General features: G+C 40.2%; 1 protein-coding gene across 8 annotated transcripts in view; it reads left to right on the top strand.

The window, feature by feature from the left end:
• Nucleotides 1-25,853, top strand: part of birc6 (baculoviral IAP repeat containing 6) — a 151,910-nt gene extending 126,057 nt beyond the window's left edge. For all 8 annotated transcript variants that reach the window (XM_050072004.1, XM_050072003.1, XM_050072009.1 and 5 more), the window contains exons 69-73: nucleotides 1,991-2,152; nucleotides 3,381-3,458; nucleotides 6,718-6,906; nucleotides 21,055-21,189; nucleotides 24,624-25,853. In XM_050072004.1, the coding sequence (XP_049927961.1) occupies nucleotides 1,991-2,152; nucleotides 3,381-3,458; nucleotides 6,718-6,906; nucleotides 21,055-21,189; nucleotides 24,624-24,803 (744 nt within the window). In that variant the 3' untranslated portion in view covers nucleotides 24,804-25,853. The remainder of the gene's footprint in view (nucleotides 1-1,990; nucleotides 2,153-3,380; nucleotides 3,459-6,717; nucleotides 6,907-21,054; nucleotides 21,190-24,623) is intronic.
• The last annotated feature ends 619 nt before the right edge of the window (nucleotides 25,854-26,472 follow it).

Below are 26,472 nucleotides of genomic sequence, written 5' to 3'. Positions count from 1 at the left end.
AACTGGCCAACACCGTTGTGGGCATTTAAACTTGTGCTGCGGTGTGTCTGCATCGCTTTGCAGTTACACCTCCAAAACGGTTGTCGCTGATAGGGTTTCTGTGAAGTGCTTTAATTTTGATTGATTCTTAACACACCCAAAACACACACAAGACATGGCTAACTGGCGACACTATCGAACACAATTACACAAATCGGCTCACAAATTGTAACTCATGAGGTTCACAGACAAAATGCTTTTGCTAGACACATTTCACCCACAAATAAAACATGCTAATGTTATAAGCACAAGCCTATGACATTTTATGTTGCATAAATTAACCTAGCGGCTGGTGGAGTTTTCCTCTACTCATATAAAACCAGGCACAACAGTAGCATTTGACAAAGGTAACTTTACAAAATTCAGCTCCATTATAACTCACAAGGTTGATCAGCAAAACAATTATCTTATACTAGACACATTTTCCCCACAAATACAATATGCTAATGTTAATAGCATAAGCATATGTCATTTTTCATTGCATAAATTAGTGGACTTTCTGTACTTATGTGAAGCCAGCATAAGTCACACAGACGACTTGAAATGCTTGTGGGGGTGCTTTATTATCTTTACAATTTATTCTTTCTTATCTTTGAAATTAAGGTAAATAAAAGCTTTGTTTCTTCTGAGGGAAATGGTTTTCAGTTTACAAAAATAAACAGAAGGTCTGTCCCATCATAATGTGTAGTTACACCTCTGTGGAGGTGCACATCATGCTATGGCAAGGGTACGGCATAGGTATGGCAATTCAACGCAGAAGTATAAATCTTGCTTTAGTCCACATGTCCCACACACCACAAATACTACAGCTGACGGCAAACCAGCGTGTACATTCTGCACCTGAGTGAGGGGAAATAACTCTCCACAACAGCAGACAGTGGTAGTCTGTAATCATCATTCAAAAGGGGAAACAGGAAGACTGTCTTGAAGCGAGTTAGCCAGTTAGTATATTAACAACACAATCCAGTGTTGAAAGAACAAAGAATATTTACTGTGCTCTAGTAAACGATTACACAAACCATCAGGAAACATTTCTGCTAAAGAGCTCAACGGCTTAAGAAAGACGATCTTACTTAATGTAACAAGTTTGTTTTGGTCTCGTTCCCTCTTGACTTAGGCTCTTTGTTTACTTTCTTCACTTCCATTTCTCTTCTCATACGCTGAGCTGAACTGCCAATCAGAGTGATTTAATCCACTGACCGGCTCTGCCATCACCGACACTGACATGCTAAATGGGCTAAAAAAAAAAAAAAAAATCCAACAGGGGCTGACGAGGGCCAATGGCGCAGGACACATCACAAAAACTAGGGTGACTGATGTTCTCCAGTGGCCCAACATTGACCGACGGCAGACCATTGGCTTGTGTGTCTAGTTTTTAAAGAGGAAGACTTGACCGCTAACATTAGTCATGGAAAATGATAACCTTGCAGCTTTTCCTTTTGTATAAAGCAGCAAAAAAGTTGTACCATGATGTGTTACAGTTAATTCGCCTTCCTTGACGTGGCACAACCTGCAATGTGACTATTGTGCATGTGCACATCACAGTGTCGATACTGAAACGATTTCTCATGCAACCCTGATATTTGGGTCCTTATAACAGTTTTTAAGTGCTTGTGTTTCTTTGATTAATGAGCTAATCTCACTTATTCAGGAAAATAAATTGTCTTTTGCTACAAATGCCATGAGTGCTATAGATAGACCTGGACTCTTTCTCTGCTAATTTCACCCTTTAGCCTTGTTGTTAATTACATCAGTGTGGCTGTGGAAAAGCCTGAAAGAGAGTCAGCATCATTTCACCATGATAGTTTGCCGTTTGCCCTTTGTTTAATCCATATTTACTGTTATCAGTGCGTTCACCTTTCTTTAATTAACCCTCCTCCAGTATGTGTGTGATTAATAACCCTTTCTCAGTCTGTTTTTATCAAAGCTTCTCCTCTCTTTGTGTTTACAGGTTCTCATCACAGGCCCAGCCGACACCCCATATGCTAACGGCTGCTTTGAATTTGATGTCTACTTTCCCCAAGACTATCCCAACTCTCCTCCGCTGGTCAACCTGGAGACCACCGGCGGACACAGTGTGCGCTTTAACCCTAACCTCTACAATGACGGCAAAGTAAGTTTTAAAAAAAAAGGCACCAAGTGTGTTCATGTTAGTCTGCAATCAAGTAAATGTACACATTATTGCAGATTTGAACTCTTTAAACTTGATTGATGCAATTTGAGTCAAAAATCACATCTGTTTTCTCATAACACTGTGTTTAAGTTATAACTTAGGCAAGTAGGGGTGCCTTTTTGACCACTTGTATTTGGATTATGTATGCCCAAATTAAAACTGTTTTCATCATTTACTTGATTTTCATATTTGACACCGCATATTCCCTACCAATATAATAATTCCAAATTAGAAAAATTCTGAAATGAGCTGCTTAAATTGAAAAATAAAATTGCAAAATTACAACAGGACTTTTGCATTTAAATTTCAATTAGTCATGGTTTTGGTTCACATTTAATGAAACTTAAACAGAAATGGACTTTATTATGGCCACAAGCAATGACTACATAAGTAGTTCAAATCTACAAGAACAGCCTCGGATTGAGGGTCATTTCCACAGTCTGTATAGTGAGTAGGATAAGAAAAGTAACCTGCCTTGCTGTCCATCAGGAGCCCAATATGGCGTTGAAGTGTCAAACTAAACCCTGTATGTGCAAACCTTCCTTGTCAGATGTCTAGTTTTTAATTAAACTTGACATTTGGAAGTGGACATCCCCTTGAGGATTTCTCCAGACGTGCTAGAATATATCTAGCTCTTCTTCCATGGTCCTGGCTTCCTTTCATTGAGGATTTGGGGTCAAGGTGCCTAAGCTCACCCCATCTGCGGCACCTCATTAAGCAGCCGCTGACAGTCCACATGTATTTTAATAATGGGCCCTGACAGCTGCTATAATAAATACCTGGGGCTGGGGTACAGCCAGGGGGAAGCTGTCATTCAGCAGGCTGATGAGGGATGAATGGATGGTTAAATGGAGGAAAGATGCATCATAAGAAGCTTGTTGCCTCAGGGTGTCAAAATTGAACTGGGACTCTTCTGGTCTTACCCAGCTGTAAGCCATGCAACAGGTTCCAGTTGAATCAGTACAGTGATTTGAAGTCAAAGACTTAAACAGGCAAATCAATGATGGGAACAGTGTCATTGGCAAACAAAGGAGTATTAATTGAACTTTAATAGGGACTAGAAGAAAGTGCTTAATTTCAAACCTTGCCATTAAGTCTAATCCAACAATGGATGGAGCCATTATCAACTTATCATCAATTGTTTTTTTTCTATGTGTGTGTTTATCAGGTTTGTTTAAGTATCCTCAACACGTGGCATGGGAGACCAGAGGAGAAATGGAACCCACAGACCTCAAGCTTTTTACAGGTGAGGTAAAGATCCATCACGACAGAGTCACCTGTCTAAATGGATCAGCAGGGCTGTTGTCTGAGTCTTTGTGTCACAGGCTATAGTTTATCTCTGCCCTGTCATTACACTGCCACAGGCTCTGTATTAATGGGCTTGGTGTTTCAACGGCTGACATGAGGGATCCCTTTTAAAGCCAAGTTATTACTTTGCTTTGGTGACAGCGCGTGGGTGTTAATCAAGCCAAACACAAACCAGTATCATTTGAACCTGGAGGATATGCCTGCTCACACAGATCACTCATCTTTAAGTCAGAATCAGATTACATGTTTAGCTCAGATGCCATCTGTTTTTAGCCTGGATCTGAAAATCCTCAGTTTGTAGTTTTGTCCCTGATGACATTTCTGTTATCTTGATTTAATTCATTTTTCTTTTAAATCATTTTCTTTAAATTGTGTATTTTGAAACAAGCCTGATACACTGAACAATATTATGTCCCCGCACCGGTGATACCCATGGCAGGAGGCATTATGTTTTCGGTTTTCCATCCACCTGTACATCCGTTTGTCTGTCCCTTAACGTAATATCTCAAGAACACCTTTAAGGAATATCTTCAAATTTGGGACAGTTGTCCACTTGGACCCAGCAATGAACTGATTATTCAGGGGTGCAAACTTGTGTAAACTTTTGAGTGAAAATGGTTGTTTTGAATCAGAAATAGGTCATTTGTGTGATTTGTGTAGATCTGATGAGTTTTTGAAATGAAGGGGTGTGGGGGTGGTCTGCGACAACAAAGATTCATGGTGAATGAGATAAATTAGTTCGAGCTGCTGAAATAGGCCTACTTCCCTACAAACTGTCATCACTATAACACATGATTATGTTGACCACGTTTCATTTTGCATTGACTCTGCACACTTTGTGGCGGAATGCAACATATGACTGTCAATAATTGTATCGCAATACTTTGATTAATACTTGCCGTCTGAGGTTGCCATGGTTACACTTGCTCCATCTAGCTTGCGGAACACTTCATCTTTTATTTTATTACAAACATTCAACATCAGCACATCTGGAGATACATGGTTTTCACTGGACAGGAGAGGGATGGAAAACTGGAATCTGAAAAGTAACTTAAGCTGCCAGACAAATGCAGTAGAGTGAAAAATACAATATTCATTTATGAGATGTAGTGGAGTAGAAGTATAAAGTAGCACACAATAAAATACACAAGTAATATACCTCAAATTTGTACAATACTTAGAGTACTTGTGTTCATTTCTATCTTTAGTTTAGATGAACAGATGAGGTTTTTGTGGTCAAAGGTCAAGGTTGATGTGACCTTGTGTTGGTCTCATATTCGTGAACATATGTCAAGAAGGCCTTGAGAAAATTTCTGTAAATTTGGCACAAATGTCAAAGGTCAAGGTTACTGTGACCTCACAAATCATGTTTTTGGCCATAACTCAAGAATTTATTTACCAATTATGACCAAATTTCACACATAAATCTAAAAGAAAATGATGAAGTGATGACATTTTTTATCCAAAAGGTCAGCTTCACTTTTACATGATAATGTTCTGCAAAAACACTTTTCTGGCCATTACTCAATGCCATAACTCAGAAACAGAAGGGTAGACATTTGGTCAGATATTGAATTGATGACACTAATCTTGGGTGTCCACCTTGAAACGGTGCTGAGTGTATAGATTTTCTGAGCTGCTGGGTTAATGATGTGCGTAAAGCCATGTTTTCACAGACATGGATGTCAACTGTAAGTGCAAGTTGACTGGTTAATAGTCATACAACCTCGAGTTGGTAATCATAGTTTTTCTTTTAATTTCTTGTCTTTGATTGTCTATTTTGAAGACAAGCCTGACACACTTAACATTGTTTCATTTTTACTTTGAAACTTTTCGTTGGATGTAGAGTTAAAAAGATGCTTCACTGAGATCCATTGTAGCTAAACTGTTAGCTTTAAATGTAAAGACTGGCTAATAGGGTATTATGCCGCATCCGAAGAAGCACTTTTACCGTTCTGCGCTTGCTGTCAGATAGTCTGATTAGAATAGGTTTAGAGATATTTTTGGTTTGACCCCAGTCCATATGCTAATATTCTGCTGTGTATAAGCTGAGTTGTAGTAAAGCTGCAGTTTTTGATGAGAATTACATTTTGTCAAATGTTATCTATGGGCAAGGGAATATATTTACTTACCAAGCTTTTTGTAAAGAGAGTAGTTTATCTGTGTTTCACCATCTAAAGCCTTGAGGGTTTGGACTTGTAATGTGTGCAATAGAAAATGTACAGCATTAAGGAACTACTGGGTCCAAAGTGGTGCACAGGCTTATGAATAAACACACAAGCTCTTGAATGCAGCATGTTTACACACACTCACAGCATTTTTTGGTTGTTTGCCATGCACAAACTTGCATTCATTTTCCATATATATTGATCCAACAGCAAGTGAGCTGAAGCCCTTGGAAATGGATCCCTCCTCTTTTTTTTATAATTCCCTCATTTGCAAGGTTGGAGAGTGCATAGAGACGTCTTCATTGATTATCATTCCAGTTAGCATGCTGTGGATCAATAATGGAAAATAAGGGGGTTGGTGAATAGGAGACAGGGGAGTGGGCTGGGATCAAGCGGTCATCAACCAGGGTAGATATCTGCTCTGAAACCCGACAACCCAGTTCAAGACAGACAGATCGCAGAAGTTGAAGGTCATTGGTATCCACTTGATGGAGCATTTTCAAGTGCACATCATCCAGCTCCAGTGTGGCTGGGGCCAGCAGGCACGCCTCCAAGCCCAAGATCGTCATTGTTGGTAATGTAGCGGCTTGGAATGGCGCAGAATGATGCTGGAGGACGTCCTTAGTCTCCTTGAGACAGGCCAAGGCATTAATCGAGCTGTTAATACAGATATATTGAAGGATATATTTTTATGGGTCCAGAATATTCCTTGCTTTTGTCCGACTCTCTTCTAAGTGTCCACCACTGCCAAGATTATGTAAGAGGCTTCGAATGTTGAGGACACTGAGGGGATATCAGGGTAATTCACCAATACATCAGAATTATACTGAACTAGTTGGACATATTAATAGTATTAGAATGTGGTTTTTATTCAAGCTCTTATGGAAGATCAAGCTACCTTTTATATCGTTGAAGTGCGTAGAGTTCACAGTGGGTTTTTCTGTTTGGACCATAGTGGGAATTCTGAATACTTTCATCTCATACTTCCATTTCTCCCTGCCTTTTTTTCAATGTGTCAATCTGCTTTAGGTGCTAGTGTCGGTGCAGTCCCTCATTCTGGTGGCTGAACCCTACTTCAATGAGCCAGGGTATGAACGCTCCCGCGGGACTCCCAGTGGTACCCAGAGCTCACGGGAATATGATGGCAACATCAGGCAGGCCACCGTCAAATGGGCCATGCTGGAGCAGATGCGCAACCCCTCACCATGCTTCAAGGAGGTAAGAAGTGTTTTGTTGTGTTTAAAAGGATGCTTTGATACTAATTCAGACCTTTTAGATGCCATTGTTTGTGGGAACTAAAGTGCTGCACTGGCATGAAAAACATACACAGCCATATTCACAGGGCAGCAGAGGCACAATAACTAACCTGTCCTCGTAGAAACTGCTTAACAGAAGGAAACTGGCTCACCACATGTGATAAGAACATGAAGACGAAAAGCAAGTTCACAAATTCTTTCCAAATCCACATGAACAGGCTAAATCTTTAAGGAACTGAACCTGACTAGGAAACTTTTTGTGAAGCAAAACACAAACAGATCATTTAAGCAAACACTTGCTTGCAAGTCAGTTGGGTGTGTTTGAGTTTATACTTCCTATATTAGACAATGACCTATCATACTAAAACTTGCAAGACAAAAAAAAAGGAGATAAAGTTGGTAAGAATTAGATAAATAGAACAATAAAAATGCATACCAGCAAACATGCAAACTTAGTGCTTGAAAGAAGCCATTTTTATTTTGATCAAATTAGCAAGATTGGCTAATTCTTTGTTTGCTTTTTTGTTTATTTTTCGTATTGAATAATTATTGAAGTTTACCAATGTTGGTTTCTCCCATATACAACAATTCTCTGTCATCTTGATCTGTTGTGGAACATAAAGCACACAGTTTACAGGGGCAAAAGGGAACTGAAGCACAAGTGGGTCAGTCGCTTGTTTTTTGGAAGTTGTCCTGTCCTCAGACTAAAAAGCACCCGATTCAGTCTTACACTGCTGGAAGATTCGCCGAGAACCGTGTTTCATGAAGTACACTGTCTTGGAAAATGGTGTTGTCCATATCTCTTCACACAGGGATTAAAAGAAAATCCTGACATTAAGAAATGTCTTAAACCTATGGTTACTACATTGAGGGTTGTTAGAAACTTGATCATGCCAATCCTGAATATCATTAACCTTGGGTCTGAGGTTAACCTGAAATTCAATGTGTTCCTAGGTTTAAATTTCCAAATACTGTATGTGAACTTGCATTCATCAAGAATGTTCAGAAACTTTGAAATCCAGTGTGGCTGATACTCATCATTGTCATGTAGTTCCTGGTACAGCTTAAATTCAGTCTTTTTGGGGCTACAACTCTTTAATGATCAGTTTTTCAATTATTACAATATTTTTATGATATGAACATGGTATTTGTTGATGAGGAGAGGAAGAAGGATAGAATGCTGCAGAGTTTGAGATGAAACAAGACAAGGGCATTTTCATTAAGTTTGCAGTGCATTGTTGTAATTTTAAGAGTAAAAAAGAGTGGTTATTTGTAACATTAAACGTTAAATAATGCTACCAACATTTAGGGCCCACACATGACCTGAACCCGCAGTGCACGTGCAAAAATGGCTTGAACCACAAACATTATCAAAGATGGGACATAGCCACCCCGACGTCACCCATCGTTTTGTGGACCACTGTTTGTAAGCCTGTAGTTTGTCATTTTGGCGGTCGCCATCTTGGTTTTGTGGAGCCAGAAGTGACCATATTCGAATGAGCAGGTGGAGCTATGATGGAGTGACGGGTAGATCTAACTGGGAGTCTGAGGTCACCACTATGGTCTATTTTACTCTAAATGGGACCATAATTAATAAATATGACTTGCATAAAGTCGGACTTCTTTTTGCAACCAGTGAAGTCGCCCCCTGCTGGCTGTTAGAAAGAATGCAGGTTTAAGGTACTTCTGCATTAGTTTCACTTTGAAGACCCGGGGATAACCCCTTGTCCTGGACCCATTCAGAATAAATCTTTACCCTGAATGCTGGGCTTGCCCTGAGTTGCAGACCTTTAGTATGAACCCATGTCTTCACTACATGCTACTAACCCTACTTCTAATGAATTCACTGCTTTTGGTTCTTTGCAGAGGCAGCCATTTATATTTTTGATTAGTTTTCACAAGGTTTTTATTTTTCATTCCATTCTCAATACAGAGTTTCAGTATGATACAAAATCATTTCCATAATATATGTTAGCTACATACCTCTGCCTTTCTTGATATTTTTCCACCAGTTTCAGTCCAGAAACCTAAAGAGAAATGAAACGCAACCTCTCCTCCCTGAGGGTTGTTGGGGAGCACCGTCAGATAATAAATTCCCCTCTTATTAATTCCTTAGTAGATGACATCGTCTGGAGGTTTGCCTATCCCTCCTTCCCCCCTCTTCCTCACTATTTTTTGATATAATGTGATCCTTTAAATGGTCCATGGTAAGACGGATGATTCTGGAGAAGATAACAATCTTTCAGCCTACTCATCCAGAGCAGGTTCATTCAGAAATGTCAAGAAAGAGAAACGTAGGAAGAGGAGCGCGTTGGAAGGGAAAAAATGAAAGGGGGAAGGGGAAAACAGAGAGAGAGAAAGATAGTGATCCAATCCCCTTGACAGGATTACATGAGGAAAAACATGAGAACTGTATGCTGTCGTGAAGGTTTCTGAAAGGACATGTTGAAGCTTGGACTACTGCTATATTGAGTTATTAAAGCTATCACAATTCAAATAAGAGTTTGGGCTCAACGATTTGAGCATAAATATTTGTTTTTAAGTCTTCTGACCAATATTTGAATTACTTTCTGTAAAATCATTGCCAGACCTACTGTTGGTGATCAAGGTGGTATTGAATGACATACATTTCTACCAAGCATAATCACAAGTACGTTCCTACATGAAAATTTGTTAAAATTATGCAATTTCTTGTCAATTTCTTGGTTGCTTTCTGTCAAATCAGTTGGTCAGTGAAAAGTCTAACTACAAATTATCTGAGCTAACTTTGTTTTTTAAACAAAACAAAATAACGGTAAAGATTAAGTTAAAAACAAAACCAACAAAAAAACATGAGTGTTGTAATTATTTAACAGTACAAGAAAATCATGAAATTATTTATTGGTACCTGCGTTAAGATTCCCACCTAAGGTTCATATGTTGCGTCTGTCAAGTGTAATAACACCATTGGCAGCTTTCAACTTAGCTAGTTGAGCTATTGTTAGCCTTCCAATTATTATTTGACAAGCTTCGTCACAGACCTAATCCAGAGGATATCGACTGGTTAACCTGTCTGGTTGATAGACCCTGATATGCGCACAAATTTAACAGGGGATTTTGGGATCAGTTAGCCATCTACCAACTGTCTGTCATGCTGGACAACCATCAAGATGGCAGCTAACTAGTTTGTGATGCAACCAGTTAGATTAATAATGTAGAGACATCATTCTGCAAGTCTCTTTTAATAACAAAAAAGTGACACAGTTTACACTCTATTTTTTTCAAATATCAAAATGATACAAACTGGCATTTCTTTTTTGAGAAAACTATCTTTGGTTGAGATTTACTCTGCTTACACTTAAACATTTTCATTTTAAAATGCGTAACTATTGCTACATTTATGCCTAGTGTCCACATTACTCTGGTGTTTTGGAACCCTAATATGGAGACCTTTGGAAATGATGACACAGTCCAAAAAAAAAAAAAAAAAAACATATCAGTGTGGATGTGGCCAAAGTATCACAGTCATGGGCATGCAGAAGGCAAGAAGTTAATCTTTTAAGTTTGACCATCTTACTGAATTAATGTTAGCTACAGCTTAGCTGCTGACAATTTTATAATAGCGGACAAAGTCAACAGTCGCCTGCTAAACTTTAATCCAACTTTTTTACATCTTACTAAGACAATGATAATAATACGATTGTGATTTAACAGTTGCACTCCTCATTTTAAAATAAAACCAATCATTCAGCATTACATAGATTACAGAGAGTACAATCATAGCTATAAGAATTGATGGGCATAATGTAGACATAGCAAAAATCTCACTGGGCCCTATTTTTGTGAATCACAGGAAAATATAATGATTTTAGTGTTTCATTTTCCAGCCTTCTAGGAAGCCTCTTGTACTGCCTTTTATTGGATTTTAGAAATATGCACTGCATAACCACACAGCAATGAGGCCACTTTGACAAAAAATAATAGCAGATGTGTTGTTCACTGTGTTGGATGTTCACTGTGTTGGATGTTCACTGTGTTGGATATGTCACATTTGTCAAGGAATTGAACAGTACCAAAGGGTTTCAGATGCTTTGTAGTTAAGACTTTCTTCAGGATATGAGTAAAATGTTCTGGATGTGAGTATTTGTATGAGTAACATTATTCACCTCATGTATCCATGGCAAGTGCTGCTTGTATTTCTGTGGGATTTGAAGGTGAAATATATAAGTCTATCTGGCCTTTGCACAGCAGGCAGTGCAGGGATTGAAAAAAAAAAAACGGGTCCATGACATCACCAAGCCATTTTGTGAAATGGACCGTTGGACCGAGAGATATTGAGGGGACTTAGTAGGACATGGCAATGCCACCCGGCTGAGCAATCTCACACATACGCACACAGAAATTCAATTAAGCTTGGTGAGATACTCCCATGTGCTTTTCTCACCCCTGGCCTTTTAGCACCTTTAAGTCCTCAGCTGAGACAAACATCGACACAGAGAGGAAGACAACCAGCCATGAGCAGTGGATTTAGTAGTCATTGCCTTCCTGCAGATATCCATTTAGACATGTAGACCTCTGCTATTTATTACAGTTCAAGGTTGTGGCTCTCATTTCATTCCTACATTTTCTCAAATGCTTTTGCAAGATGTTTATATGAATGAAACCACAAGGAGAAAAATCCACTGTGAAAACTTGTACAAAATAATGTCACCTAATGTGAGGAGAACATGCCTATGACTTTAAATTGTCTCTTAAACAGTATTTCATGGTTTGATAAATTGATTGTATTTCTTTGTGCTTAAAAAGGACACAATAAATAAGTAATAAATTACAGTGCTGTCTGAAGAGGACCAAGCATTCACAAATCAAATACGGAATCTATAGGCAATGACTAACATGATGGCGGCATATTGAATGATTTATAGAGTGAAGTGGATGTCTGCAACAGATACAGCGTTGTCTCTTTTATAGATTTCTGGAATCAATTCTCAGTGTCATGTTGACATTCACTTTGATTGCTACAATACTACATTTACATCATAAAAATCATATCACATATTTGCCAGATGTTGAAGTTAGATTTTTATCTTGTCTGGCCACATTACACTCTCCCAGTAATCTGCAGGCCTCCCCAGATGTCAAGTAGCAAACTTCAAATGAGCTTCTCTGCGACAATATGACATGCCATATTTAGAGGAGAAATGGCTTTGCATATGACACTAAAGCTGGGTTCACACTGGACACGAAGTGCCACAAAGCACGTTGATTTTCTGTAGAGCGCTGCTTGCTTCTTTTCAGCTCCCATGTTAACTAGTTGGGTTGTTCACAGAGGATGCCTCGCTGCCTGAGCCTTACAGCCAAGTTGCCTTTGGCAGCAATAGATTACGTGTCTAGTCTATTTGTGCCACAACCTGCAGTCAAATAGGGCAAGAAAACACTGATAATCTATTATGAAGGATGTTAAAGATATATCAGATATGGTATAAATGATCTGGTTATAATAAATTATAGAACATGCATTCCATGCTTACTTATTCCACATATTTGTCAGCTGTGTCTAAACAGAGAGCAAAAGAGACAAGTACACACACACACACACACACACACACACACACACACACACACACACACAGCTCTACATGTGAGTAAAAGAGATACGAGGAGCAGAATAACTTGCTGACTGGCACAGAGAAATGTGCTTCTGGAATGAAAGGCCAGGCAACTGCTCAGGACTGCTTGGGCAACGGTTGACATATCAGGTTGCTTCGGCATCCAGTGCAAACATGGCATAAAAATACCATATCGAACCCGTCTTGCCAATAGTGTAGTTATCTTTGGGCCTGATTCATAAAATGTCTGCTTTATAATCTAGCACTCTTTATTTCACTTTTGAGGATATCATCTGCATCTCCCCTTACTTTCTCATCTTGTTGATATACTAGTGGGTCTTGTTAGCCTGGGATCTAGACAAATTTGTAAGCTCATATGTTATTTGCTCTGACAGATGTGTCTGATCCCCATCCCTTTCAGATTTCCACCCGACCTGGCCTGCTTTAGGCCAAACAAAACCTCTTATTTAATATGGATTTGGTTTGATACCATGACTCACAACTTGCAAAACCTCACGCAGCCATTTTCTTTCCCTGAGAGTTTCTTCTGTTTAATTTACAACAATCTAATTAGCTACACCAGTCTCCATCATGCTTGTTGTCATTTTTTGTTGCTATTTTTCATGGATATAGCAAGGTAGATTGCTAGCCGTCTAGGATATGCCATGAATGAGCCTAAGACCAGACCTATTTACATCATTAAACATTTAAAGATGTGAGCTGTGATTCAGAAGTCAGGAACGGGCTGCAAATATCTGCTGTCCTTGGTGCTGAAGGTGCAGCAATGTCTGCTGACGCGGTGGTCCCCACTGCAGCTTAGCTGATGTGTCTCGAGACTGACACTGTCAAGTCTCTCACTTGCCTAAGCACATCCTGAGGCAGCATCTTTTGCACTTTGAATCTTGACACACGTGGCAGTTTTATGAGTAAGCATGAGAGGCATCCTCTCAGTGACTGGTCTTGATGGTTGAGTGCTGATATGCACCATCTCTGCAGGTCTCCATTCTTTGGCTCTCAGCATTATCTCTGTTTGAAAACCCAGTAAGTCATTATATGTATGGTTCCCTTCCACTATCCCTCTAGGTCTTTGGAGGCTCTCTTCCAGAATGACTGAAAATCAATAGAGTTGCTCAGCTTGTCCTAGAGGATGTCCTCCACATGAACCAACTGGCCTCTATCTTCTTGTAGTTGTCTGATTTTGTTGTACAGCTTCATCAGAAGCCTCCATATCAACCTTTGCTGTTCCAGCTGGTCTCTCACTCTTGATGAATAACAGCAGACTCTTTGCTGGCAACAGCTTCACTGTTCTCTAATTCTGTCGCGGAGTTCTTCAGGTTATCCATTATCTTGACCTCATTTTGAACGCTGCTGCATCCTTATCACTGAAAATGTCTTCTAAAGCTGTGTTGACTGTGTGAGCTCAGCATGGGATTCAGCAGCAGTAGTGCGGGCTTTATGTTAGAGCCTCTCCTAAATATTCAACTAGATTCGACTAGATACAACTCAGCCAGCTGCTATCATTGAGCTTTGCTGACTAGTTGAAGTGTATATGTCCTTCTTTTGTACACGTGACCACATACACATTGTTTCTGCTATCAATTGTTTAGTTTTTCACTGTCTGCAGTTTCCAATGTCATGAATGAACTCCTGAAGGTGCTCATAAAAAAAGGATCTTTGAAACAGTTGGAAGCTCTGGGGCAGGCTACTAAGTGGACATTGAATGTGGTTGTTTTGTCCAACACTGTTAAACTGTGAGGTGTAATGAAAATTTTGCTTTAATCAAAATCGATTGATTTATTGACTTGAGTAATATTTATGCCTCTGCGCCAGAGACAGACGTGGCTGGAAGAATGATCTTTTTTGGGATGTTTGTCCTATTCCTGTGAATGCGATATCTCAAGAACGCCTCAAGAATTTTTTTTTTTTTTTTTTTTTTTTTATTTGGCCCAAACATCCACTTAGACTCAATGATGAACTGATTAACTTTTGGTGGTTAAAGGTCAAGGTTGCTGTGACCTTGTGTCTGGCTCATTCTCTAAAATGTGATATCTCAAGAACACCTTGAGGGGATTTCTTCAAATTTGGCACAAATATCCAATTGGACTCAAAGATGAGTGTTGGTGTTCAAAGGTCAAGTTCACTGTGACCTAAAATCAAGAATTCATAAGCTAATTATGGCACAATTTTACACAAATATGTAATAAAATAAAACAAAGTGATGGCATTTTATATCCAACAGGTCAGCTTCAATATGTCATAATAATGATCTGCAAAAACACTTTTTTGGCAATTATTCAACGTCATAACTCAAAAACAGAAGGAGAAATATTTGGCCGGTTACGGAATTGGTGACACTAATCCCATCTTGAATAGGATTATTATCAAGACTCATATGCATCCACATTGTGGTCCCATGAGGCCATGCTGCCGATGGTGCTACTTTTTTTTAAGCTCATTTGAGCATTGGATTAGTGGGATCCTATTGCATAGATAAGATTTTATTTTTGATGGGTGTGTGTGAGAATCCAGTGTTTCCACGTGCTATTTATAGAGAGAGAGCTACAGAGTGGAGTACAGGCTTGAATTATGCAGGAGCAGATTGTCAGGTGGAATTAAGGACAATGGGTCGCATGTTAAAATATGGATCATTGTGTGTGTGAGAGATAGAGAGAACGAGAGTACACTTGTAAATGTGCATGTTTGAGGTAAGGAAGGACCTCACTGTGTGTATGGTGTTAGCAAGCTGTATGTTTGAGTGCAGAGCCAGCATTGTCATATTCACGTCTGAACTGAAGTGTAAAAAGGCCTTTGGAACCACTGACAAGTTGACATCCTTAACTAGCTTCACATCATCTCAGGCAAATAGCACCAACACTGTTTCTGCTCATGGTTCAGTACCATAAGGTGAGGGTCAGTGTCATAGACCAGATCGTCAGATTCATAGCTGTGAGGAGGAGGGAGTGGGGGGGTAGCATTGGAGGTTGAACCTACTTCCATATATTCTTCGGCTGACGTCTGGAGGCCGTGCTCATATGGATTGAGAGCTGCACTCAGTGAACCTTCCACTGCTGCACAGAACAAGGAAATATGTGCAGTAGCACCTTCAGTCACACACAAAATCCTTCCCATTCACTGCGTACAGTATCACATAGTAACACTCTAACACGCAGCACGAAGTGGTAGGAGGCTGTCCTGACAGGGAATTGGATTGCTCCTATGAGTTCTCTCTATATGGCTGCATTATTGATTGGTTTTAGTGAGACATCTCTGTCTTGCTATAACCAAGCAGTTAGACTCATGTGTTACCTTTTCTTTAAGAGTGTATGTGTTTGTGTATATGTGTGTATCAAGCTGCAATGGGGGAAGTAGTTTCCTGGGTGCTGGCAGCTCAGCAGATATTATAGTGCTAACTAGTGCTAATAGTGCTAACTAGTGGTGGTCTGGAAAGGCTTTCCAGCCATCGTCATAGAAAAAAAAATTCCCCAGCATCAACACCTTAATTACAGAGCCTGATTACCTTTGCCTATAGCCTGGCAAAACCCAGGACTCCATCTACAGCTGGGAGATATAAATGTATGGTAATAAAACCAAATAAAAAAGTTTGGTATAGTGGTGCTGTACATTGCTACCTGAACTTTAACTGTTAACATCTGCACTATACAGCACTGTACATATTACATGTGACTTCCAATAATACTTCAGCTTTTGTTTTTTTATATTGTCACAGACAAACCAGGGACATTAAGGGGATTATTTTAAGGCTAGGTAAAGTTTGACATTTGTAATACCACTGCCAATATGATGAGATCTAATACTGAAAACAAGTGATACATTTTTTACCTTCCTGTGAGGAAGTAGCATCTTAATGTCTCCAACAGCAACAGCCCTGACTTGAGGCATCATGTTTATCAGGTGATCTGTGTGTCCCATTCTTTTGAATGTGATATCTCAAGAACGCCTTGAAGGAATTTCTCAAATTTGGCATGAACGTCCATTGTACTCACGTATACTGATTAGAGTTTGGTAGTCAAAGGTCTCTGTGACCTTACAAAACATGTTTTTGGCCACAACTCAGGAACTTATACTCTAATGTCTACTAGAATAAAAAGATGAAGTGGTGGCACTCTATATCCAGAAAGTTGAGGGTCAATTTCACTTTGACATCATATTGCTTTTTTTTTTTTTTTTTTAACCATTATTCAATGCCATAACTCAGGAACAGAAGGGGAGACATTTGGTCAGATAGTGAATTGGTGACACTAATCTTGGCTTTCCACCTTGACACTGCTGATTGTATATATCTTCTGTGCTGTTGGGTTGAAGATGTGTGTGAAAAATCTATGTTTTAGAATATGTAGCTTCTTTGCAACAACATCGATATTTGAAATACTGTCTACTGTCATGGCTACAACTTTGTTGTCTATTCTCTTCTCCTGGAAGTCCACCACAGGTTCACTGTTTTTGCTGATATTGAGCTTCAGGTGACTGTTGTTGCACTAAATGATGAAGGTCTCTATCAGTCCTCTGTACTTCAGTGTAAAAGTAGTCAATCAGTTACGACAGTATGGAATCATACATCAATATAGTGACAACTACAATTTGGACCAAAATTTCACTTTATACTTTTTCAATAAATTCATTCAAGGTCTTCACTATTACATGAGTCTGGACAGACATGAATGTAAATGCTTTGTGAACGCATACAACCGCTGTATTTCTAGTTTTTCTGCAAAACAAAATACATTTTTTCAAATGCATTACTGTTTAATTTAAGCTTAAAAGAATTCAAATAACTTGGCATACTCTCCACTGTTGAGAAAGGCTGCAAGAATTCACCATAAATTGCTGGGCATTTGGCACTTGTAGAGAGAGAAAGGTTGGTTGGTCCTGACCCCAAACAATTATACCAGTACAGCAAGCATAGAGATACCAAGAGAGGAATCAGTCTTAAAAATAAAAGTTTTTAGTCTCACTGGTGTTGTGGCTCTGGGGATAAAACTCCGACCAATCATTGCATTCAGACCGAATGCATTGATTGGTCGGAGTTTTCTCCTGTCCTGTCTGTCTTCCCCACGTGGAGGCCTCCGACTGAAGTAACTGCTCGCTTTGAAAGGATATTTCATGCAGATTGCTGTTTCAGTGAGGTGAACCAAATAGATGACAGTTTGTTGAGAATAAGCTGTGCTTCAGTTTGTGCTATAAACCTGTTTTACTTTGCTGATGATGTAGCTTTGCATCATGGGAGTCTGTGCTGTGGACATCAGAGTTGGAAATATTTATACTCCAGTATGGGAGTAGGTCAGGGCTGTGGTCAGTGTTAGTCGGACAGGGACCTGAGGCCTCGGCACTCCACTGATGGAACACAGAAAACTAAGAATAAGGAACTTGTTAATGGCTGCACGATTTACTCTTGCCCTTGACCCTTTATGTGTTGAGCGTTTGCACACATCTATTCCTCGGCTTCTCCTCCTCCCTCAGTTGCCCTGTGGAATAATGAGTGGACAGCATTACCTCAAAGGTCACTGGGTTTATCTGCCAGCCAGGGCTCTCCATCAGAGAACCTTGTCTCTGACTGCACATATGAGCTGAATGTACTTGTGTGTACATTTCTCTATGTACCTGTGTGTGTGTGTGTGTGTGTGTGTGTGTGTGTGTGTGTGTGTAAAAACATGTATTTTCTGAAAGGTCATTTGTCAAAACAGTCTCATCCTTTGCTTTATGATCAGAGATGGTTTGCATATAGAGCTTCTGTCCAGAGCTGTGATTGATGGTAATGTCCAAATACCAAAAGTTAAATGGCTGCTTGCCCTCGCGACATATTTCCCCAGGGAAAACAACCCCTTTAAACCACATATCTTAACATATCTATGCATAATGTCAGGCATGTGCTTCTGTCTTTATGTTTCTTATCATGGGTTGTATGTGGACTCCGTGTTTCGATTCCTGTACCTTGTCTCGTTCTCCAGAAAGCATGAGCAACAGCCGATCTGGCCATGTTTACCACACATCTGTGACCTTGAAACATTTCCCCTAGCTGGAGACCCACCTCACTGAATGTAACTTAGGGAGCAGAGGGAGTGGGGGGTTGGGTGGGAGGAACAATAGACAGAGGAAGAGAGATGGGAAGTCGCGACAAAGATGGAATGAAAATGAAGAGAGCAGAGGGAGATGTACTGTAGAAGGAAGGGAGAGATTAAAGCGGTCCTCAAACCCTCTCTGCTTCCTCTTTGCCTCTCCTCTACTGGTAAACTGCAAATCAGCAGACACCATAATAACTAATCCACTCCCTCCACCAGCAGAGCAGCAACTACAGACACATCCACTACAGCGCTCACTGCATACTGATGGCCTGGCCCTGGCGACTGTTGCTAGGAAGTCGACTGAAGGGGCAGGACGGCAGGGGACTTGGGTGTAGATGATTGACACCAGCTTTCGAGCAGAATGTCGTACATATGATGTCAGAGAGTGACTTAAGCACCCTTGATAACAAACAGCCCCTAAGTAATGAAGAGGATGAAGAGAGAAGTTGATTGTGTTGATTATTCTCATTGTAAAAGAGGAATTTGTATGCTGTGTGTGGCATCTACTTCATTAGATCCATTGTAGAGGGAGCAGATAGACTCATCAGAGAGGCACTGATCACAGACATGAAGCCACATTTTCTGTGACTGCCCAATAATCAGCAAGGTTCCTCAACATGTTTTCACATTTATGGTATACAGATAAAAATCTGGATTAACATCTGCCAGTATGTAAGCATTTTGAAACTATAACTGTGATATCATGGAGGTTTGGTGGAGTTTTTATACAGCAAATAATACCAAAGACTGGTGAAAGTTTATCCTGTGGAGGAACAGGGTGACCATGCTACACACATCAGCGGTGTTACATCATTTGACATCCTTCCCATCAAACACATCATATAGATAGAAAACATTGTCATGGTTGAGTAGATGTAAGTGCCGATCCTAAAATAGCTACTTGCTGAAGAATTGATAGGGGTTGATATTGGGAAGTGGATTTGCATTTCGTAGGATAGCGAAGGAATGACCCACCGTACTCCCCTTATGATTGGCTACTTGGCTTACCCTTTGATGGTTGTATTGATTAGGTTTAGGGCAAGAGTAGTACCATTGTTTAGGGTTAAGGTAAGAGTGTCAGGGGAAGCCAAACAGAGGCAGAATAAGGCGGGCCTAGAAAACGTAAATTTGGAAAGAGGGAATATGTCAAAGCCAGATGAGTTGACGTGTGTCCAGATGCTGCAGGTATACAGGCTTACAAAGAAAACAATGAATGTTGGTGTTCTGATGCTTGTCACATGTATGTGTGTCACTCTTAAAAGTCTAAAACTATGCCGGTGGCTCTGCAAGGCTGTTTTTATGCACAACAATGCTTTAAGCTAAAATCATCGGCATCTTCACCACCACCATGTTAGCACGCTAGCATTTGCTCATTAGCACTAAACACAAAGAAAAAAACAACAGAGGAGCACCAGAGTTATTACATTTTATCCTAAGGAGAACCTGAATGTCTGAACTGCAATTCATGGCAATCCATCCAGTGGTTGTTGAGATATTTCAGTGGAACATTCTGACCTGAATTCTGAAAAAGTCTAGGATCAAAGTCAGTAGAATCCATTCTCTGATCATCATGGATATCTGTACTAAATTTAATGGCAATTTATCCAATAGTTGTTGAGATTTTAGTCTGGACCAAAGTGGTGGACCAACGGACAGACATCCTCAGATTCACACTGCTAGCATGGATATTCATAACATGAACAACTACTGTACTAACAATTGATTTTATTGTGCATTCAGATTGAACATAAGGCAGGTGTTCATGTTGTTTTATTCATACACATTTGACCACTGAAATGTTTCTGCAGTGTGTATTCGCTAGGGGTGGGGTAAAAATCGATTCTTAGATGCATCGCGATGCGGAAGTGGAGAATTCGGCATTGATTCACAAATGTCTATAATCGGTTATGCAAATGTTTGTTCATTTGTGAGGTGCCTGGAGATTCCCACCCTTAGTGTTCATTATCACTGATGTAATGACCGTACCAACATTGTGTTAGTGTAGCAACTTAGACTCTGACTAATCTCAAAACTTGCCAGAAACTTGTTCATGAAGTGGAGTCACAAAGCCTTTGGACGAGCACTAATTATGTGCACAAGTTGAAACATTTCAATAGCAGCATCATCATCACCTCTTTTTCTGATTTCACACTACCACGTGCAGATTTGTCTTTATTTGTGCAACAACACAGTTTCATACACCAGTTCTGTCTCATATCTTCGCTGTAAATTCGACCCATATGGCATAAAATAAGCTGTAAGTAAATAAGCTGCAAATTACAGGCTTGTCAGGCTATAAATGTTACAAACGCACTGCAAAAGACTATAGAGATGTTGCCTGTATTAACTATATGGATATGTATCTTTATGTTTATACAGCATAGAAGAATGCCTTTATTCTGTTGCCCTGTTGGTGAACACTGTTGTGTCATGTGTTTGCAGGTTATCCATAAACATTTCTACCTGAAGCGAACAGAGATCATGTCTCAGTGTGAGGAGTGGATTGCTGACATCCAGCAGTACAGCAGCGACAAGAGGGTCGGTCGCACCATGTCTCATCACGCTGCTGCACTAAAGGTAATGTCATTATATGTACTCAATATATTGATAATGCACAACAGTCAGTATTATGAAGTCTCTTACAGGATTTCCGGGCCATTTTGGGAATTGTTTCAGCCTGAAAGATCTAATATCACAGTAGACTCTCTAAAACATTGTGATGCATGTCATGTGCATTTTTGCAATGAAACTCTGGGGGCAAGTGAAAATGCAGATGATCAGCTGTTGATGCCTACAATGCAGCACTGAAGGGACGGTCTTCACGAACCGCTCTGCTCCTGCTCAACATGATCTCATCCGTACTCCTAATGCTTTGGTTCTTGGGCCTAAGCCCTGCGGTAGTGGTTAACATCAGACACAGAGCCGTTAATCTCATATCAACACCAAAACTGCACGGCTCTGTTGTTAAAGCCATGAACCAATGGGTAGCTCCGGTCCTGCAAGGTGAGAGCGAATCAATAGGCTGCATGCAACTCTACAGCGAAATAATGAGATTTTTAGATTGCAACCTCATTGAGGGACTGATTATGGAATCTTAACCCACATTTCCACTTGTGTGCTTTTGCGTGAATCTCTCACACATTCAGTCTGACTTTACTCTGCTAAATGAACCCAGGTGTACTGTCTCTGTGCTGTGCAAGAAATGAGGTTGATGAAGGAAGCAGACTGCAAACACAATTTGTGTTTGAGCCCGGGTGTCCTGCTAATTAACAGCAAACTGGCTGCAGCGGACAGTGGGCTCTCGACAGGCCGCCTTGTGTCATGTCCCCAGTCGACTTTTCTCTGAGACACACACAGGAACTCATAATATACACAGAGACACACACTCTAACACAATACTCACCACCCACAAACTGTGTGTCTCCAGTCTCTGTGGCAGCTCTCATCTCTTCTCCCTCTGGCGGTAAATAAGCACAACTACCCCACTGTAAGTAATCCAGCTCCACTAATAGCAGCCACCTCCTGTCCCACATCTGCAGGCCAGTGGAGACAAAACTCTGGATTCTTGTTTGGAAATGAAAGAATGTTGCTCTGTCCTCATCCTGGATGTTCTTCTATTTGTGCTATGTGTCAGCTCCAGAAGTTGAAGGGTTAAGGGCGTAGGAGACGATGCAAACTTAGGAGGAGCCCATGATTAAGGAGGGGAGACACATGTTTTTGTTGTGTATTATCTGATCTGTTGAGGATCGGTCTGGTGATGTTGTATATTTTTCTTATTGTCAACAAATTCCAAGAAAAGAAAATGTACCTTACTAATAAGTATTGTGTGTGTATCCAAAGCCTGATGTTATTCCTCTGTGTCACAGAGCTACATTATTGTCCAGAAACTATTAACAAGACTAATGCCCCCTTCAGACAGACACTGACAGGGGTCAATTACTTGTCAGTCAACCTTCACAACCTCCTGACCCAGGTGGGACACTGCTCAGAGGCTCCCCAGCTTTTGTGAACCTAATCATGAATAGGAAAAGAGAGAAGGAACACAGAAAGGGAGAGCAGAGAGAAAAATGTAATGTTCGTTATACATATGTCTGCTGACTGAAAGGGTATAAGAGTCCACAGCCATGCCAGAGGCTGCACTAATGGTGCGTTTGTTTTGTACTCGGAGGTCGGAAGTGGGAATGACGTCACCTCCGAGTTGACAACAGTTTTTGCATTCTAGTTGACAACAGTGGACAAGTTGGAAAAAAACATGGACGCTCACAAGAAAGCCTTGCACTTTTGGAGTAAAGACAACTGATGAACGCCGCAGATATGGCTGACCTAATGTAAAACAAATAAGATAAAATTGCTATTAACAGTACTTTAGCAGAGTGTTCCCAGCAAGCATTTTTTGGTTTAAAAAATGTCTAATAGCCGTCTACATGAAGACCTGACGTCTAGGCTAAATCACGGCTGAATTTGGGCTGTCAGTGAAAATTTGGTAGACGTCTAACCATAGCCAAAGTGTAGACATTATCAATTATACGGCTATGTAGAGACCATGTCCAAAAAATGGAGATAAACATATTTTAATTACTGTTGACTCTCCATACGTGATTGAATATCATACCGCACGCCATCTGCAATGGCGAAAATTAGATATAATCAATTTCAAAATTAAATCGACTATTGCTTGCTGGGTTTACTCACTATGTATGTGACCAGCAGCCATCTTGAATTTGTAAGTCGGGGTTGATGCGGTTGCTCCGAGTTTCCAAGTTGGAAATCCAATCTCAGGGTGCGTTCGTAAACTGCCAGAGGAGCAGCTGAATGAGTTCCCTATGAGCAGTAGGTTGCTAAAAGAGTCTGAGAGGTCCGGGGCTGTTCATAAAACATTCAGGACACCACAGTTTATTCCACACTACTGAAGCTGCTCCTCTTTTTGGAACAACCTCAGAATCTATAATAATTTCGCTTTCAGCGATGCTTGTTGTTGCCGTAGGTAACGGTGTTATGTCAGTATATCAACAAGTCCTAATATTGCGAGTATCACGATAATTAATTTTTCATATCATATAAAAAATTATAACTGTATCAATGTGAACGAGATGTTATGGCACAGCCCTCATTGATAGTTATGCAGGTTTCTAGAAAAAAATATATGTATATATATTTTGATGGCCAGAGGTAGAGGTCACTGTGACCTTGTCTGTCTCATTCTTTTGGATGCGATAGCTCAGAAACTCCTTGAGGAAATTTTTCCAATTTTAGCACAAACATTCACTTGGACTAAAAGATGGGCTGATTAGTATTTGGTGGTCAAAGGTCAAGATCACTGTGCCCACGTTTTCATCCACAACTCAGGAATTCATACATTAATTACAACAAAATTTCACACAAATATTGAATAGAATAAAGTGATGAAGTGATGACATGTAATATCCAAAAGGTCAACTTAACTGTGACATCATAATGTTTTTATATAAACACACCTTGTTGGCCATTGTTCAGTGTCATATCTTAGGAACAGAGGTGGAGACATTTGGTCAGATACTAAATTAGTGACACTTATCTTGGGTGTCCACCTTGAAACTGTGCTGATTGTATAGATTGTCTGTGCTGCTGGGGGGAAGAAGTGTGTGAAGCATCCGTGTTTTCACAGATACGGATGTAAACTGTAACTGCAACTTGATGGGTTCACAGAGGCATACAACCATGATGCCATAATTCTAGATAGATGTAACTTGTTATTTATGAGATGTTTTAAAAGATCCCCATCTGCAGTAGGAACCAGTGGGCTTCCGACTGAGAGCCGTAGACAAAGTAGAAATGTCAGTGTATCAAGAGATGGACTTACAAATTGTTGGTTTTGGTCTTTCCATGAAATTTGTTGACAATAAGATAAATATAGAATAGCTCCAGACTTATCATTTAACAGCTAGGTTGGCCATGTTACTCTAGAAATGTGATATATTCCATTAATGTTTCATTTAATGTTAAGCCTGACCATGTTTGTGTGTGTGTTGCAGAGACACACGGCTCAGCTCAGAGAGGAGCTCCTGAAGCTGCCCTGTCCAGACGGTCTGGAGCCCGACGGCGACGAGTTCTCAGAACGGAGCGCTGCCCTCATCCTCAAAGAGCTGCCCAGTCAGGATGCAGAAAAACCCAGTGGCAGTCAGGACAGCCACTGCAGTGAGGGCCAACTATGAGTCCCCACCCTCCCGCCCCCTCCCTCCCCAGCATCTCCGAACCCTCCCCCGTCCTCCCTCCTCCTTCTGATGATTATTACTCTCGTAAAGACTCGATGGCTTCAGAGCACAAGCCACCACTTTGTCAATATTTGTATGTAAAGATCTAATAGCAAAATAGCAGGGGATGTGGGGAACGCGATGAGATGAACTATGAAGTATGCTACGCCCTTATTGAAAACAGTCGACAAAAACTTTTATTTACCTGTAAAAGAGTGTAAACATTTTGTGCTTTTTCCAATTGTGAAATAACCACTGATTGGTATGTTATTAAACTTGTTTATGTATACTGGCAGAGAAAAAAATACAGATTATATAAGGGAAACTACCTTTAGAGAAGAATGTTTACTGAATGTTAATTTCCTCTTTTTTTTTCTTTTTGACTGTTAGAGCGAGAACAGTTGTAACCAAGGATATTGGTCATTCTTTAAGGATACTATTTAAAATATGAGAGAGAGAAAAACCCACGTAAGAGAATCTGAGATAAAAAGCCCCTCTGGTCATCCATTGCTTCATTTGATTTCTCCAGGATCATATCCACAATAAAGGCTGAGATGGACATTCTTAAATGCTATGTTATCCCTTTTACAGACTCCAAATTAAAAAGCACCATGCTCTGGATAAACATTTGTTGCCTCTCAGAACTTCTCCATCAACATGACTGTAGATCGTAAGACTGTGTGTCAGAGCCACATGGGAAATGTATTTTGAAGGCTTGTGCATGTGTATGTGTTTTCTGTGCGTGTGCAACAATCCCCAGTGAGATACAAAGCTGTGATGTGCCTTTGATCTACACCATACCACCAAATACTCCAACAGAGTACCTTTACTGATTTCTTTGCTATTTCTACAAAATTAATAATTCTGCTCCATCTGACATAAAAAATTGCTTTGATCTTTTTTATTATGTTGAATTCCAGTGAACAAAAAAAATGCACTTTCTATTTTACTCACTCCTTAGAACAGTCACATACTCCTTTTGCTAGGACATTAAATGGAGCTTGAAAGTAATGCATTGATTGTGCGAATGCTTCTTTCTGCATTTGACAGGACATCAGCCGTGTTGCCTCAACGACAGAGAGAGACAGCAAGTCCTGGAGAGACAGTGACACTGAACATCCGAGCAAAGATGTCAGTCTGGAAACAAGTTGTCACAATAATGATGACTTGTCCGTGTTATGTGTCAAAGGGCAATACATTGTTTATACTCTGATTATTGGTCAAGAGGTTGAAAGAAGAAAAAAAAAACCTTATGTGATATCCATCTGTCACTGTCAGTACATTTAAGTTTTTCTATGAAAGTATTGGGATTCATTTTTTGGCTGTATCATCTGCCTTTTCTACTGTGTCAGAAAGAGTTCAAATTTGGGCCGTTGGTAGCGTAGTGGATAGTGCCTGCGCCCCACATACAGAGGCGATGCCTCACTGCAGCAGTCGCAGGTTCGACTCCGGCTCACAACCATTTGCTGCATGTGATCCCCCCACTCTCTCTCATTCCCCCAGAAGAGAGAGAGACAGAAGCCCGAAAAAAAAAAAAAAAAAAGTTCAAACTTAATTATACCCCCACTCTGGCAATAGCCGTGGCAGGAGGCGTTTGTTTTGGGGTTTACAGTATGTATGCAATATCCCA

The sequence above is a fragment of the Epinephelus moara genome, chromosome 19 (assembly GCF_006386435.1).
Source record: "Epinephelus moara isolate mb chromosome 19, YSFRI_EMoa_1.0, whole genome shotgun sequence".
Classification (NCBI taxonomy): Eukaryota; Metazoa; Chordata; class Actinopteri; order Perciformes; family Serranidae; genus Epinephelus; species Epinephelus moara.
Note: the sequence above shows the minus strand (reverse complement) of the source record. Positions and strands in the feature narration are given on the sequence as shown.